The following is an 18,637-nucleotide window of genomic DNA, read 5'->3' as shown; positions in this document are numbered from 1 at the left end:
ATTATACTTACAAGACTTCCTGTAGAACCTCCATTACACTTACCAACTTCCTGTGGAACCTCCATTATACTTACCAGACTTCCTGTAGAACCTCCATTACACTTACCAACTTCCTGTAGAACATCCATTACACTTACCAACTTCCTGTAGAACATCAATTACACTTACCAACTTCCTGTAGAACCTCCATTACACTTACCAACTTCCTGTAGAACCTCCATTATACTTACCCAACTTCCTGTAGAACCTCCATTACACTTACCAACTTCCTGTAGAACCTCCATTACACTTACCAACTTCCTGTAGAACCTCCATTACGCTTACCAACTTCCTGTAGAACCTCCATTACGCTTACCAGACTTCCTGTAGAACCTCATTTACACTTCCCTGACTTCCTGTAGAACATTATTTACACTTACCAACTTCCTGAAGAACCTTATCAACACTGACCTGACTTCTTGTAAAACCTACATTACACTTACCAGACTTCTTGAAGAGCCTTCATCAAACATATTCAACTTTTTTGGATTTTTTTGGTTTTTTTTTGTTTTTCAAATTTTTTTGTCACAACATACAAAAATGTTATAACACATCTCACTTACCCAACTTCCTGAAGAACCTCTATAAGTTGTGCCTTTTGACTGGGAGACATTCGAGCAAATACTGTTCCCTTCACCACAATCTACAACAGATGGACTGATTTATTATAACTTGTTAGGAGAAGTATTCCATCAGTAATACATTAACATTAAAGTGTTCAGTGCAGGAATTAAACACTGACTATAGGATAATGGCCATACCATGACCAGCCTACATCATCATAAAGATCCAATCATCTGACTTTTCTTTAATTGGATCAGTATTCAAAAATTCTGAAATCAATTTCATTATCTAATATAGCCAAAAGAATGTTAAAAATAACATACACCATAATCTAAGTATACATCCCTATGTAATAGAATTGATTATAAGGACTTTTCCCCTGATAACCCTATAAAGCATCCCATCACCCTATAAAGCATCCTATCACTCTAAAATCTGGTGGACTTTGGACAGGTATCAAAGGTAAGTGAAACAGTTTAAAAGTTATCTTTATCACTTAATACTACTTGGTAACCAATGTTAATATGTTACAAAGGTATCAAAATTATCCTTCACAGAGAAAACAGAAACATATTGTCTCATGTGTTACCTTTGGCAAAATTTCTGGGAAATGTTGACGAAGAACGCTCCATGATTTCCCTGTGACAGCAAAATGAAACTTGTCATATGGGTCATCTATTTGAATGGTCATGTTCTGCAAACAGAGTAATAACATTTTTCTCAATCCAGCAACAACAAATATCTCACAAAAAAGACAGAACATGATATTTAATACATTATAGAACTCTATGCCTAAATCTTACTGAACCACCTAATCAAGCATATCTTCCTGAATTCAACACTTATTTTTGCTATTATGTTTTCATCCACAAAGTTCTATATTAAGGTGTTTTCCTTCAAGAAATATGTACTGTAACTGGGCATTTTTTCACTGGTTTGGGATAGGATATTTTTGCATCATTTTGGGAACTAAATTTCAGGAATAAATTGCAAATTTTGGGAATTTGGCATTGATGTATCACTTCAATTATTCCATTTTAGTCAATCTGAGTCAATCTGAGTCAATCTGAGCCATTCCAAGCTGATCTGGGTCATTCTTAGGCCATTCAATGAAAGTACTTATATCTTGCAGGAAGAGCTTTCCACGTCAAAATGGCAAAAATTGGCACCATTCCTTTGTTTCTGATTAATGTGATTAATGAAACTCCAAAAGTTTGGTATATAATTCTACGACATGCTGTAAAGATGATAAGAGTTGACCATAACGAGTTACAAATTCTAAGGCTCTGTCTGACACTTAGTGGCAAACGAGTTACAAATTCTAAGGCTCTGTCTGACACTTAGTGGCAAACGAGTTACAAATTCTAAGGCTCTGTCTGACACTTAGTGGCAAACGAGTTACAAATTCTAAGGCTCTGTCTGACACTTAGTGGCAAACGAGTTACAAATTCTAAGGCTCTGTCTGACACTTAGTGGCAAACGAGTTACAAATTCTAAGGCTCTGTCTGACACTTAGTGGCAAACGAGTTACAAATTCTAAGTCTCTGTCTGACACTTAGTGCCAAACGAGTTACAAATTCTAAGTCTCTGTCTGACACTTAGTGCCAAACGAGTTACAAATTCTAAGCCTCTGTCTGACACTTAGTGCCAAACGAGTTACAAATACTTAACTTATTACACTGTTTACATATGAAATGAAAATTCATATAAGAGCCTAAAGATGAAAGTACCTCCCCAGTAGATACTTCCTCCACCTTCTTGTTCCGATCATCAGCGTACACAAACTCTAATTGTGGGTTTGACTGTGTAGTGTCCTCAGGAAGATAGAAAGCCTCAGCTAAGATAACCTTGTCTGGGGGATCTACCATATCACACTCCCGCGCCACACTCAGGGCAGTCAGAATATTGTCTCCTACAACAAACAGAGAAACTTTCTCATAATCAAATCTTACTGTGGTCTTTTTGTATTTTATTCAATGCAAGTTTTTCACATTTTCATCAATAATTTGTAACCATACTTTAAGTTTGACTACAAATTAAATTTCTATCATCTTGATAAAGTTCACGCTCAACCTTAAGAAGTAATTTTACACTGCCAGATAAAAGGTAACTAAAGACCTACAACTGGTGATTAGTTCACTCACCTGTTACCATGATGGTGCGAATGTTAGCTTCACGAAGTTGACTGATAACAGGTGTTGTCTCTTGTTTTAACTTGTTCTCCATCACAAGAAGTCCCAAAAACAGCAAATCTTTTTCTACTTGTTCTCTGAAGGAACAAAGACGATACATTACACATTGGTGACTCTAATTTAGAAATCATTCAGCTGACATTTCCGACTCAATAACTCTAGGTATAAAGAGTTTTTTTCCAATGACCAGAATTTTCTACAAAATTTTCCAAACTTTGTCAGTCACAATTAAAGCAATTAAGTTTTGTTAATGATTCTGTTTACACTGATATATTATTAGCAGTGACATATTGAGTCGTAACAATATTCCAGAATTTCTCACATTATATTCTTCTAGTTCTGTCGGTTCAATGAAATGAAGCATAAATTCTGTGACAAAGGTACAGAAATATCCTAGAGAAAAAACAATGAGAGTTACAACAACATCAAAAATGTAAAAATATTTACACATTACAGTCTGTATAACATCTTATAACTCAGAGAAATAACAATGAGAGTTACAACATCAATCATGTATTTAGTATAAAAATATTTACACATTACAAGCTGTATAACATCTTATAACTCAGAGAAATAACAATGAGAGTTACAACATCAATCATGTATTTAGTATAAAAAATATTTACACATTACAGTCTGTATAACATCTTATAACTCAGAGAAATAACAATGAGAGTTACAACATCAATCATGTATTTAGTATAAAAATATTTGCACATTACAAGCTGTATAACATCTTATAACTCAGAGAAATAACAATGAGAGTTACAACATCAATCATGTATTTAGTATAAAAATATTTACACATTACAGTCTGTATAACATCTTATAACTCAGAGAAATAACAATGAGAGTTACAACATCAATCATGTATTTAGTATAAAAATATTTGCACATTACAGTCTGTATAACATCTTATAACTCAGAGAAATAACAATGAGAGTTACAACATCAATCATGTATTTAGTATAAAAATATTTGCACATTACAAGCTGTATAACATCTTATAACTCAGAGAAATAACAATGAGAGTTACAACATCAATCATGTATTTAGTATAAAAATATTTACACATTACAAGCTGTATAACATCTTATAACTCAGAGAAATAACAATGAGAGTTACAACATCAATCATGTATTTAGTATAAAAATATTTACACATTACAAGCTGTATAACATCTTATAACTCGAAGTTAAGAATGGAGGTGGTCAAAATTGTTCTGAAATTCTACCAACTTTTTTATATCGGTCTGGATTTGATAAATGTCAGAACTCCGACCCTATATTAAGTAAGGGAAATATGTGACCCAAGTCTGTGGAAAGAAATTGCCATTTTCACATGTATATTGCAAATGGATTGAAAGGTCTGCTCTACAAGCAGATACCAATGTCATTGTTTCAAACTTCAGTGTAAACATATAATATTATTTAAATATTTTTTCCCATGCCTACCCATATTCTGATGGAAATTAGGGAAGGATTTCAACCAGGTTACTGAACGAGATCCCACGATACCCAAGGTATTTCCTAAAAAGTTATGATGTTTAATATAACAAATCAACCTAGACATATATATACAAACCTATGCTGTCAGGTTAATTTCACTTATAAAAATGAATGTTCTTAGATAACATTTGCTGTTTTTCAATCTTAAATGAATTATTTCAGAGTCATAATCTTGATATACGACTCCATCCCGTATATAAATGGCACAGAAGTGAAATGGAAGATGAAGAGAAAAATGTCTTTGTTTACATTATTGCCTGAATGCTTGCACATGTGCAAGAAGTGGCAAGACTATAGGGGTGTAACTAGAGGAGGCATGTGTATGACAAACATAAATTAAAACAGAGTACAGTGGGGAAATTGTCCATTTAGAGAGTGTATTGTTATCATGAGACAAGTCCCGCTTGAAAATATTGTAGATAAGATTTAACCTGTCAATCCATGTGATATACACAATCAACGTTTGAATGCCGACCCAGGCAAGGGTCACTTACTTCCCTCACTTCACATAGGGCTGAAGTTCTGACCTGCATTAACTCAGAACTGATATAAGTTGAAAGAACGTCAGAATAGTTCAGAATGGAGGTTGCATTGCATGATGTTACAGAATCCAGCTGACCATGCTCTTCTCTAGTGATAACAGCAAACATCACAAGACCTTGGCTCGTCTCTAGTGATAACAACAAACATCACAAGACCTTTGTTCTTCTCTAGTGATAACAGCAAACATCACAAGACCTTTGTTCTTCTCTAGTGATAACAACAAACATCACAACAAGACCTTTGTTCTTCTCTAGTGATAACAACAAACATCACAACAAGACCTTTGTTCTTCTCTAGTGATAACAACAAACATCACAACAAGACCTCTGCTCTTCTCTAATGATAACAACAAACATCACAACAAGACCTTTGTTCTTCTCTAGTGATAACAACAAACATCACAACAAGATTCTATGTAATCCAACAAGATCTTACAGTTCACATATTTACACCTGCTGTCTATAAGAAAAAAATTTATACATCAGAGAAAGGATGGCTGTTGCTTTGCAGTTTCCAAGAGACTTGGACAAATCAACCTCACCTCTGCATCCGCTGTATCTTGACATAGTTAATTTTAGATGACAGTGGTTTCCAGGCTAAAGCAATCACTCGATAACCATGTTGTGTATAGGAACTCAGTACACTTTGAAAGTTGTCAGGTACTGAAAATCAAACGAATAAAGATCATTTCATAAAACACTGTCAGTGAAAGAAATCATGAAATAATGTTTTTAAATTTTCTTTTCCAGTATTAAAATTTCAAATCTTTGAGACAAAGATTACATACAAGCTCAAATTTCTATAAAACCTGCCAGCAATTTTAAGTCATGTTGTGATTGTATGAAGGAGAGTGATGAAACTTGCTCTCTCCACTGTTTACGAATGAAAATCTTTCTCTGGCCTTTCTACAACTAACTTATCATTCCCATTTTATAAATCGTGAAATAACTATTTTTTTCTATAGCTACACTTGATCACACCGGTAATTGCTACGGGTCGCAGCTTTAGTTTTACATTAAAGTATATAACTACATGTAGAGTCAGTGTTAAAGGCTACTTTAATAAAAAAGCACTTCAAACAGTGCAAGAGATACTAAACGTTTTCCACTACTTACTGTGTAATCACATTAAAGCAACGTAAATCTTTGTTGTCACTTTACCTGTACTGGGCCGGCAGAGGCGGGCGATCATCTCTGGGGCACCTTTACAATAAAGCTCAAAGTTTGCAGACTGTAGCTGTCTGACGATGACGGACATACGTTGTAGACTAGAGGTAAAAGTAAACTGGCGCAGGATTCCGTATTCCTCTTTTGGATGTGGATCCATCTATAATCGCATACCATGTCAAGTACTGTACATTTTATATACAGGAAGGCAATGTATCATGTTTTTCATTATCAGACAAATGTCAAGAATATCTGATATTTAACCAAACACATCATATCATTGAAGAGTCATTAAATAGCTTATGCTTAAAATCTAAATCATCATCTATATTCAGGGATTGTGTAAATCTTAACAATCATCTGTCATCAGGGGGATTGTTTAAATCTTATTCATTATCAGTGGTTATGAATGGTGTAAAGCTCAATACCTTTTCAGCAAAATCAATTGTTTCCTTGAGGACATCTGGTGATTTTGAGGGATAGACAATAGTGGGCACCATCATATCAAACCTGCTGGACTCTTCCAGGCCTGGCTCCTCCAAATCCTTTCAACAGAATTACAGGCTTTTAAGTTAACAGGTGACTGTTGATGTGATTTCACATACAAAATCACAGGGAAGATGGTTCATACATCAAAAAATATATGAAATATCATTATGATCCTCTCACCAAAAACATCTTTCAAAGTGTGACCTAAAACCTGTCTAAATAAAACGTTACATAGACCCAAGATTTCTGTTTTTCTAACAGGATTATTTTATATTGTCCAAAACCAAAATTGCACTGTATATTTTACATATAGAGGACATATGGTGCCAATGTCACTCACAAGTTTCAGCAATGACCTTGTGCTGTGTAACTTAATCAACAGGTTACTTTAGCTAATACTTGAATGTTGGGTGTATATAGATCTACAGTGATTCAATACATAAAGAAAAGAAATCCAAATCTTTATTCAACTGATGAATGAATCCTGGTTTAGAATGATCTGAGATGAGAGTAGCTAACCCTTCACCAGGTACAGAAGTAAGATAAAGCCTTACCCAGCCAATTGACGAGAACATGATGAGGTCTAGTGGATCCCCACTAAGAGTTCCATCTATCTTGGTAAGTGAATGACACGTAGCCATACACACCAGTAATGATCCCTTTGTAACCTCACACATATCCCGGATCTCATCATGGAAACTGAAAACATGATAAAACTAGAAAATGTCTGTAAGACATGAATGCCCCTGCCCCCCCATGTGAAATAATAGTGAAAGTTCTGAAAGAGATGATTTTGTTAATTTGTATGCAACTATGTACCACTTAAGTTTCATACTTAAATTGACAAGTTGATTTAACGTACATGAATTTGGAATTTTGTTCTCTGGAAAAAATGAGGGAGTATATTAGTTCCTTATGCCTTAAAACCCACAAGTACCAAATTATGTAGAAATAAGATGATGTTCCTCTTTTTTGAGTTATCTCCCCTGGTGGCCATCTTTTTTTAGAATGCCGAGAAATTCAACACTGCATGAGGTTTTTCCATACTTGATATTTGTATGAAGTTTCATGAAAATTGCCTTCCGAATGCAGTTGTTAGGTGGTATATACTGATTTGGGACGGGACGCGACGGGACGGGACGCGACAGGGCGGGGGCATAAAAACAGCTGAATTATAAATCATTAATCGGTAACTTTAAAAATAATTTCATTGTGATATCCTCTTTGCTGTTTCATTGCCTTACAATGCTGATTAATTTTATGATGTATCACAAGCCACTCCATCACAAAATGTTTGTATCATGTCTCACTACTTTTTCTTATTGTGGAGTTCACTTTCTGATTTTTCCCCTTTTTCTGTTGTGAAGTCAGATTTCATGGCAAGATCTACGTCCACAACTAAAGGTATTCAGTAGGTAAAGTATACAATGCTGATCAAGATCAGGGAGTGGCAACGTCAGAGTGCTGACAAGGAATTTCTAAAAGTAGTCATGGTTACCTTACTTCTGAAATTTGAATTTACCTCAGATATAATAGTGTTTTGTAATTGTGTGAAGTGTGATAGTAATCCCGGAGGGAAGACAATGCTGACACGTAGTCATGGTGATGTTAGCTCTAGTAGTCTTAAATTCACATTGAGTTGTGATTGAAAAGTGCAGTACAAAACCTGTTATAAAATAAAACTGCTAGATTATGACAAAGATTAAGTGCTAAATTATATGCAAGAACATTCCTAAATCACCTCCCTGAAAATTGTCACAAGGAGATCATTTGAAACTGTTTTGTTCTGATCATGACATGGCACAACCTAAGTGTTAAGACAACTACACACATTAAGTCAACAAGAGTTGTCCTTCTTCAGCTAGAGAAGGAAATATTTCTATTTATATGTGTAAACCATTGTAAAATAATTCTACACATGACATTGTATACCTACCAAGCATCTTGGGAGGGAACAATACCCTGCATCATGAGTCCATCCTCAGTCAAAGTGCCTGTCTGTAAAACAGAACATAGTCTGGTGTCTATCCGAGAACGTTTACAATAAATGGTTAGACATCAGAAGGTGATAAAAAATATTATCCAAATTTTACAAATGAAGCTTCAAGCAGACAATATGATCTTTCACATACTTTTACTGGTTATCATTGTGTACTACGGACTCCTTCCACAATAAAACCTCTCGCACGCTTAAAGCTGGTCCAGCAAGACTGATTAAGATAAGTTGAAATAATTGTTGTGAAATAAATAAAAAAAAATTCATATTGAAATGTTTGTCATTAAGAAAATGTATTTACATATATGATGTGTATTTGAGCTCAGCTTACCTTGTCAAAACACACAGCATTCAGACTACCAGCGATGTTAATAGCACGAGGACTGATGCAATAAATGCCATGAGACTTCAGGCGACGCTGAGCAAAGATGATCCCCACGGTGAGGGCAGCTGGTAGAGCAGGTGGTACCGTGATAGTGATGATATCGAGGGAGTGCAGAGCAATGTCTTTAGCATCCTCACCGTGCTGAATCTACAAGTCATGCTTTGAATTAGTAAATCATCGTTTAATACCTACATTTTGCATGTAATGAACTCAGTCTGGATTGTATTCTAAGGACTGTAGATATGACATCATATTGATGTCATGTTGAACTATGTTACATCATTGATTTGTATGTCACCTTAGATAACACACATCAAAATTTTATGTTAATCCATGAGGTATTGAGATTTTCAGGAAAGTCTTTCTGTAAACAAACACATATGGAGAAAAACTCTTTAATAATTCCATAAAATAAAACATAGCTATAGCTATTGAACAGTTGTTGGATTGAATATATTTTCAACATGAATGGGTGACAAATAAATACAATCTGAAAATAGCTCAGTGGTTACCCAAGAGGTCCAAGGGTCTTAACAGTCACCTGAGTCACAATGCTTCTTGTAACATGTCATAGAAATGATTTTTGATAAAACAGTAATGTAACTTTAACTATATTGTACACATAATGCAAATATAAAATGTACATAACATTAACTGCTGTCTCATGATTAGGTTTCTAACCAAGTTTCCATTAAAAGAAATTACAATCAAGAATTAGATTTTTCCCTATAAAATCTACCATCTCCTGTATCATACATAATTCTGTACCCACACTCTCTATCTATCTATAGTGTCTCTGTCTCCAGTATCATACATAATTCTGTACCCACACTCTCTATCTATCTATAGTGTCTCTGTCTCCAGTATCATACATAATTCTGTACCCACACTCTCTATCTATCTATAGTGTCTCTGTCTCCAGTATCATACATAATTCTGTACCCACACTCTCTATCTATCTATAGTGTCTCTAGTATCTCATAATTCTGTCTCCAGTATCATACATAATTCTGTACCCACACTCTCTCTCTATCTATCTATAGTGTCTCTGTCTCCAGTATCATACATAATTCTGTACCCACACTCTCTATCTATAGTGTCTCTGTCTCCAGTATCATACATAATTCTGTACCCACACTCTCTATCTATAGTGTCTCTGTCTCCAGTATCATACATAATTCTGTACCCACACTCTCTATCTATCACACTCTCTGTATCTCTATCTATCTATAGTGTCTCTGTCTCCAGTATCATACATAATTCTGTGTCTCTGTGTCTCTGTCTCCAGTATCATACATAATTCTGTACCCACACTCTCTATCTATAGTGTCTCTGTCTCCAGTATCATACATAATTCTGTACCCACACTCTCTATCTATAGTGTCTCTGTCTCCAGTATCATACATAATTCTGTACCCACACTCTCTATCTATCTATAGTGTCTCTGTCTCCAGTATCATACATAGTTCTGTACCCACACTCTCTATCTATCTATAGTGTCTCTGTCTCCAGTATCATACATAATTCTGTACCCACACTCTCTATCTATCTATAGTGTCTCTGTCTCCAGTATCATACATAATTCTGTACCCACACTCTCTATCTATAGTGTCTCTGTCTCCAGTATCATACATAATTCTGTACCCACACTCTCTATCTATAGTGTCTCTGTCTCCAGTATCATACATAATTCTGTACCCACACTCTCTATCTATCTATAGTGTCTCTGTCTCCAGTATCATACATAATTCTGTACCCACACTCTCTATCTATCTATAGTGTCTCTGTCTCCAGTATCATATACATAATTCTGTACCCACACTCTCTATCTATCTATAGTGTCTCTGTCTCCAGTATCATACATAATTCTGTACCCACACTCTCTATCTATCTATAGTGTCTCTGTCTCCAGTATCATACATAATTCTGTACCCACACTCTCTATCTATCTATAGTGTCTCTGTCTCCAGTATCATACATAATTCTGTACCCACACTCTCTATCTATCTATAGTGTCTCTGTCTCCAGTATCATACATAATTCTGTACCCACACTCTCTATCTATCTATAGTGTCTCTGTCTCCAGTATCATACATAATTCTGTACCCACACTCTCTATCTATCTATAGTGTCTCTGTCTCCAGTATCATACATAATTCTGTACCCACACTCTCTATCTATCTATAGTGTCTCTGTCTCCAGTATCATACATAATTCTGTACCCACACTCTCTATCTATCTATAGTGTCTCTGTCTCCAGTATCATACATAATTCTGTACCCACACTCTCTATCTATCTATAGTGTCTCTGTCTCCAGTATCATACATAATTCTGTACCCACACTCTCTATCTATCTATAGTGTGTCTCTGTCTCCAGTATCATACATAATTCTGTACCCACACTCTCTGTATCTATAGTGTCTCTGTCTCCACACTCTCTCTCTATCTATAGTCTATAGTGTCTCTGTCTCCATATCATACATAATTCTGTGTCTCTGTCTCCAGTATCATACATAATTCTGTACCCACACTCTCTATCTATCTATAGTGTCTCTGTCTCCAGTATCATACATAATTCTGTACCCACACTCTCTATCTATCTATAGTGTCTCTGTCTCCAGTATCATACATAATTCTGTACCCACACTCTCTATCTATCTGAAAGTCCTTACCTCCAATATAACGGTGTAAATAAACCCTAAAGCTGCTATAAATGCCAGAACTCCAACAAAGATGTAGGTGTCACGCTCAAATTTGAAGTCCACAGGTTTGGGGTAAAGGATTGAACGAACGAGTTCACCTTTAGCTGTGTAGAAGCCTGGATAGGACAGAAATCACATACCGAGTGTATTCATCATAAACTCAGACAATTCTTCTGATCTTTTTCTAGAGATTAGCTTGTTACAGGACAATAAAAGTTCTACAGAATAAGTACCTTCCTTGTACTTTTTCATGTGCTGGGTGATCAGATTATCAGTCTATAAGCTAGGGTATACCTGTTCGTACAACCACTGCCTTCACTCTCTTGTTACCATAGTAACGAGTCTGTATGACACGTGTCCCGCAGAACAGGACATGACGTGCATGTTCTTTGATGTCAAAGGTCGTTGTGATGGAATCCCCTGGCTTGACAAGCTTTGGGTTTGGGAGGGGGGTTTTTGTGACTGGAACACTCTCACCTACAAAATAGAAATACAAAACATCATGTAATACTTGTGTAATCAGTCTTGTCATAGTTCCATGCTTATTGCCTTAGGTTATCACAGATTTGCCAGTGAAAATGTCCCACCACTTTTCTCAGTGATTTTCACCGACTACGATCACAAACCTTGTACTAAATATCCACACATATACATATGAATATGGAACAGGAAAATCCAAACGAAGAACAATTAAATCCCAACACTGAAGAACATGTCTATTTACATTTCTACACAATGAACGACCAGATTAACATCCGGGACTGACGTATGAACTACTGTCCTTGCTATCTTCACTTTCATTCTTCTGTTAGCTTGCTTTGATCAGGAGCGAACGCACCACCCTTCTAATTTCCCAAACGATAGTTTGCAGCCTGGACTTCGTTTTCAGTAAAGCATTCAAATTCCTCTTTATCAGAGTCTTGCTGGAAAAATACCATCCTTGCAACTGTCTGGTGAATTTCTAAAACCACATGTTTAGAAGATTTCCTGATAATAAAACTTTGTAAACCACCAATAGGAAGCTTTGAATGACTGACTTCTGTTAGCCTATGCATATGTGGGGTCTCAAAGCATATAACGTTTCCTGTCTCCCAGATACCAGCTTCTCACCTGTCAGTCAGCTATCTAATCAAGTTTATATCAATATCTTCATGTTGAACAGGCCTTCCACCTCCTTTACAACGTTTAGATGTTTTTTGCAAGATTTTAAAATTTATCTTTGTTTTGACACCAGCCCAACACTTGTTTTCTGTCTACATGGAACACATTAGTCGCAGCATGTTTTCCCTTTTCTTACATATATGCAATAAATTTAAAGGAAATGTTGTTTTTTTTTCTGGTTTCTGACACAGTGATGGTGTAATGATGAGTTGGGATCAGAATGGCTATAGATTGATATTGTTTTAATGTTATATAATGACATACAAGTGGTGAGAGAAGATAAGGTCATGACCTAATTACTACATCTCTTGACAGAAGTTGACACACTCTAATTGTCATTTCATACACATGTACAGGTCATTGTGAGTACAAATGACAACAATATTACACTAGAGAAGTTCCTTACATCAATGTCAAAACATTTGTTAATTTGTTTAACAGCATTTGAAGCATTACACAGACATGATGGCTATAGACTCTGTGTATAACTGTACATTTACACCTAACAACCTTCCAAGTCTATGCATTAATTAGAATTAATATAAGGAAACTGCCATGCATACAATCCTACAAAATGAACATCTCCAGTGATATACAGGTAATATTTTAGTAAGTTTTACAAACGAACGACCAGGAGCCAGATGTACCATCAACACGTTTATTTACAGCACGTGTTTTTACATACCAGTTCCATCTCATATACTCAGCTCAAGGAAGATAGCACCTAAGTGAACCTAGTACACATATATCATATTAATGCACACAAGTACAATATGAGGGTACTCCAAATGAACAATATTTACTATATCAACATAAAGATTTGTGTATAAACTACTTTATAAGTATTGCTTGTTGAGATCGCCCCTAATCAGGATCTCCACAAGGAACAGACAGGAAGATGGCAGAGAAAGACATTCTCCAGACCAACATTTTATGGATTTTGGAACTCTGAATGAGAATCCTTTCAAGAATTGGCAGATCAGGAGAAAAGCAAATGTTCCATTTATAGTTTGGTTTCCATGAACACTGCATCGGTTTGAACTTTCTCTTTAGACGGATGAAGTAATGTGCCAGACAATCTACTACAAGGTTAAGCATATCATTTCTTTACAAAAAGTCATCTCATGTTTTACAGAGTGTTATCCAGGTAAATAAATTCACCTGTAAGCATGCTCTCATCCACAATACAATTTCCCGCTACCAGGACGGCATCACACTGCATGATACAGCCGTGACGTGGAATCTCTATGACATCTCCAGGAATCAGATCTTCTGACTGGATATTACAGGCTAGAAATAAATCACAAAATGTAAATTTGATTTTAATGATAGGTATATAAAGGCTATATCTACCTGAACTGATAAATTTTCTTTCCATTTTTTAAATCTGTAAGTTTGTATTCTATCATGATATACAAATATACACTGATCCTCTGATGTTAAAAAATGTAAAGATTTTTCAGAAATAAAAAGATGTAGTTACAAGCATGCTTGTGAATTAAATAATGATGAATCCCTGAAAAGGGAACCAATCTAATTCAGACTGACAAGTCAACTTACACCGCTTTCTCATTAGTTTGACTTCCAAATTCTTAAGCTTAAATCAAATTACTTCTTTTTTCAGTTATACGTCAGAAAGACGAAATGACATCACTTAAATTTTGATGTGACTCGGCACCAAATATAGTGTAAAGGAATCAGACTGATATGACAAGACACAAGAAATCACCAAATATAGTGTAAAGGAATCAGACTGATATGACAAGACACAAGAAATCAAACACTGGCTAGTAAGGTGTCTTGTGTGTAAGAGTGTAAAGGAATCAGACTGATATGACAAGACACAAGAAATCAAACACTGAGTAGTAAGGTGTCTTGTGTGTAAGAGCGTAAAGGAACCAGACTGATATGACAAGACACAAGGAATCAGACACTGAGTGGTAAGGTGTCTTGTGTGTAAGAGCGTAAAGGAACCAGACTGATATGACAAGAATAAGGAGAAAATAAATAAACAATTAATATCTAAAACATTTTTAATTAACATTACCAGCAACCTAATTATTTCACCTATGGTTGTAGATGTTTATCATAAGCCGACGGGCTAGCTAAACATTTCTACACAGTACAAAATCTGTTTTAATTATAAACACTCACGTTCATTATCGCCACGGAAAACTGTCACAGTTGTTGATGCTTGGATTGTGTTACGCAATGCTCGCTGCATCTGAAATTAACAATGAAAAAAAACAGTGCTACAATTGTAACATTAAGATTATTGTGAAGAAACATATTGATTTGCATAATCAGTCATAACGCTTGAATAAATCAAATTAATAAATTTTTCACCTTCACTTCAAGGAAAATATAAATAATAAAATCAAAACCTTAAAAAGTTGAGACGGTAAATGTTGTTTCATAATTTCCACAAAAAATAAGTCTTTAATTTTTTTCCCCATTAAAATGGCAGAGACATGATAATTAAACATAAGATATTGGGCACCTGTTGATCATACTCACAGATCTGGTTTGGTAGATGGATGTATTGATGGAAATGGTGGTGATGAGAAGAATACACGTGGCGTAGATATAATATTCGTCTGAGTACCACACACACATACTGAACACTTGGAACACATAGAATGGGGACAGCACCTAGCAAACAAAATAAGTCATAACCATATAAAATATACAATGTTTATCTAGAGTAATTAATCAAGGAGTTAATGTCCTGATTCATTCAATCACAAAAATACTGTTCCATTCGACAACTTAACCAGTGTTATTAACAACATCAGAAAGTAAAATGAGTTATGTCCTGATTCATTCAATCACAAAAATACTGTTCCATTCGACAACTTAACCAGTGTTATTAACAACATCAGAAAGTAAAATATAAATTGAAAATGTAGCTTTATACTATCTTGTTATGGGATTTATGGCTGATATAAATGACAGACCTTTGCTGGAAACTACACCATAAAGTCCTGAGGCACAACATGACAATCGCCTGAAAACTCTGTCGATTATATTAGCTATAAATACCATAACATTTCAATGCTATAACTGTTCATCATGTGTTTATTAAACATCACAAATAACCACGAGAACTTCCCATTAATTTAGTATATGATTGACTATACATAAAGCCCTAATCTTTGTTGTAAGTCAGTGAGTAATACAAACAGCTATAATTACAACAAGTAAACATGTAAGATATTACAAGTTATAGTAAAAGAGTGAACAATAAAAGGCAAAGACAACCTTCTATCCTAACAACATCTATTTACTGTCTATACTTTACCTCTTTGATAAGAAGGATGAAAATGGGTGTGACGCTGACCTGGATGGCATTGATACCATAAAGTATACTCCTGTGGACAGAAAACATAGAGTATACTCCTGTGGACAGAAAACATAGAGTATACTCCTGTGTACAGAAAACATAGAGTATACTCCTGTGTACAGAAAACATGGAGTATACTCCTGTGTACAGAAAACATAGAGTATACTCCTGTGGACAGAAAACATAGAGTATACTCCTGTGTACAGAAAACATGGAGTATACTCCTGTGGACAGAAAACATAGAGTATACTCCTGTGGACAGAAAACATAGAGTATACTCCTGTGTACAGAAAACATAGAGTATACTCCTGTGGACAGAAAACATAGAGTATACTCCTGTGTACAGAAAACATAGAGTATACTCCTGTGTACAGAAAACATAGAGTATACTCCTGTGGACAGAAAACATAGAGTATACTCCTGTGTACAGAAAACATAGAGTATACTCCTGTGGACAGAAAACAGAGAGTATACTCCTGTGGACAGAAAACATAGAGTATACTCCTGTGTACAGAAAACATAGAGTATACTCCTGTGTACAGAAAACATAGAGTATACTCCTGTGTACAGAAAACATAGAGTATACTCCTGTGTACAGAAAACAGAGAGTGTACTCCTGTGTACAGAAAACATAGAGTATACTCCTGTGGACAGAAAACAGAGAGTATACTCCTGTGTACAGAAAACATAGAGTATACTCCTGTGGACAGAAAACATAGAGTATACTCCTGTGGACAGAAAACATAGAGTATACTCCTGTGTACAGAAAACATAGAGTATACTCCTGTGGACAGAAAACATAGAGTATACTCCTGTGTACAGAAAACATAGAGTATACTCCTGTGTACAGAAAACAGAGAGTATACTCCTGTGGACAGAAACTCCTGTGGACAGAAAACATAGAGTATACTCCTGTGTACAGAAAACATAGAGTGTACTCCTGTAGACAGAAAACATAGAGTATACTCCTGTAGACAGAAAACATAGAGTATACTCCTGTGGACAGAAAACATAGAGTATACTCCTGTGTACAGAAAACATAGAGTATACTCCTGTGTACAGAAAACATAGAGTATACTCCTGTGGACAGAAAACATAGAGTGTACTCCTGTAGACAGAAAACATAGAGTGTACTCCTGTAGACAGAAAACATTTCTTTAATTTCAAGTAGAGATAAATGATTGGATATTATTTACTTATTAATTCTTTGCTTTATATCGTATGATTTGATATAAATACATTTTATAATATTATATGTTTAACACAGCTTTATTCACACTGTAACCTTAACAATCAAACTGCTAAGCATAAAAATGATAGAATCACATATTGTACAATCATTGAAGATTGAAAATACCTTTCTTCCAGTTCAGCACCTGTCAATCCTTGGGTTTCATGGAAGTATGAGCACGATGTGGCATCCTCATAACCCCTGTAAGAAATATATCCATGTTTTAACACAATATGGCATTACTTTCAATATATCAAAGCATGAACACAATATAGCATCCCTAGAATTGAAGTTCTTATAACACAACCAGTAGAATATTGTGATGTTCTGGCCTGCTGCAGCGTATCCAGATGGCTTCCTTAACCAACAGTCTGAAATGTTGTTTTCTCAGTGGACTTTTTTGCAATTTTCCCAGTCAATGATATAGAGACGAGGGGGGCCATAGAATCTAGCACATCTATGACCCAGTGTTAAACAAAGCGTAACCGATTTGACTACAGTACATTGTTACCATCTGGTATATATTTTTGGTCTATAATCTGTTAACCCTCTCGTCGCACTATTTTCGACCTTTCGTATAAAGGATTATAGTGCAGTGAAAAAAGTTGGTTGATTCTGTATCATCTCGTACACTACGTATGTCAGTGCTAGTATGCTCCATACTGGTCATTTGTTCTTTATAAAGATGCTGATTTGTTTTCTTCTAAAGCATGAATCAAGAATCTAAAATATCAAGATCAAACTTACCTAAGTTTTTCAAACGTCTGATGATGGCGGTTCCATAGGTACTTCACTTTCTTTACCATGAAATATCGTATAATACTATCGTCCATCTGAAACATGGATTACATGTTATAAATGGTTAAATGATTGTCAACTGTTAACTGTCTTCACACTCTCCTTGTACTAGAGCAGGAACTTCTGGGAATTGATCTACTGAAAAAAGTTATAAAGTTCAAAGTTCCATAAAAACAATTCTCATCATCATGAAGAGTAAACAATAAGTAGAACTAAACCAATATGAGCTAGAATTTCTAAAATAAATTTCCATCACCCAATATTTTTCTTTTGAAAATGGTCAGATATGACCTTTGACCATTTAACTTTGACCAAACAATATCATCAGGTGTAGAACCTGAGATTAGGATAGCATGTTGTGACAATGAACTACCTGTTGAGGGTTAAGCCAGGAGATTTAGAAGCTTTAACTTAAAAGTGGTAAGGTTCACTTTTTGACCCTTTAACCTTGAAAATGACCACTTGAAGTAAGGATACTCTGTTATATTGTGTATCATATTCATGAATACCATTTCTCTC

General features: G+C 35.3%; 1 protein-coding gene across 1 annotated transcript in view; it reads right to left on the bottom strand.

Moving 5' to 3' along the window:
- Positions 1–18,637, bottom strand: part of LOC132546980 (polyamine-transporting ATPase 13A3-like) — a 42,417-nt gene that overhangs the window by 5,348 nt on the left and 18,432 nt on the right. Inside the window, exons 7-24 of the mRNA XM_060210716.1 lie at positions 18,068–18,153; positions 17,447–17,521; positions 16,048–16,117; positions 15,264–15,398; positions 14,901–14,970; positions 13,908–14,036; positions 11,880–12,062; positions 11,556–11,701; positions 8,829–9,029; positions 8,438–8,499; positions 7,056–7,200; positions 6,441–6,557; positions 6,007–6,172; positions 5,388–5,508; positions 2,748–2,872; positions 2,334–2,515; positions 1,193–1,297; positions 603–682 (exon numbers count right to left, since the gene is read on the bottom strand). Of these exons, the coding sequence (XP_060066699.1) occupies positions 603–682; positions 1,193–1,297; positions 2,334–2,515; positions 2,748–2,872; positions 5,388–5,508; positions 6,007–6,172; positions 6,441–6,557; positions 7,056–7,200; positions 8,438–8,499; positions 8,829–9,029; positions 11,556–11,701; positions 11,880–12,062; positions 13,908–14,036; positions 14,901–14,970; positions 15,264–15,398; positions 16,048–16,117; positions 17,447–17,521; positions 18,068–18,153 (2,198 nt within the window). The remainder of the gene's footprint in view (positions 1–602; positions 683–1,192; positions 1,298–2,333; positions 2,516–2,747; positions 2,873–5,387; positions 5,509–6,006; positions 6,173–6,440; positions 6,558–7,055; positions 7,201–8,437; positions 8,500–8,828; positions 9,030–11,555; positions 11,702–11,879; positions 12,063–13,907; positions 14,037–14,900; positions 14,971–15,263; positions 15,399–16,047; positions 16,118–17,446; positions 17,522–18,067; positions 18,154–18,637) is intronic.

Source organism: Ylistrum balloti, unplaced genomic scaffold, assembly GCF_031769215.1.
Source record: "Ylistrum balloti isolate Yb309-2 unplaced genomic scaffold, AGI_CSIRO_Ybal_v1 Utg369926, whole genome shotgun sequence".
Classification (NCBI taxonomy): Eukaryota; Metazoa; Mollusca; class Bivalvia; order Pectinida; family Pectinidae; genus Ylistrum; species Ylistrum balloti.
Note: the sequence above shows the minus strand (reverse complement) of the source record. Positions and strands in the feature narration are given on the sequence as shown.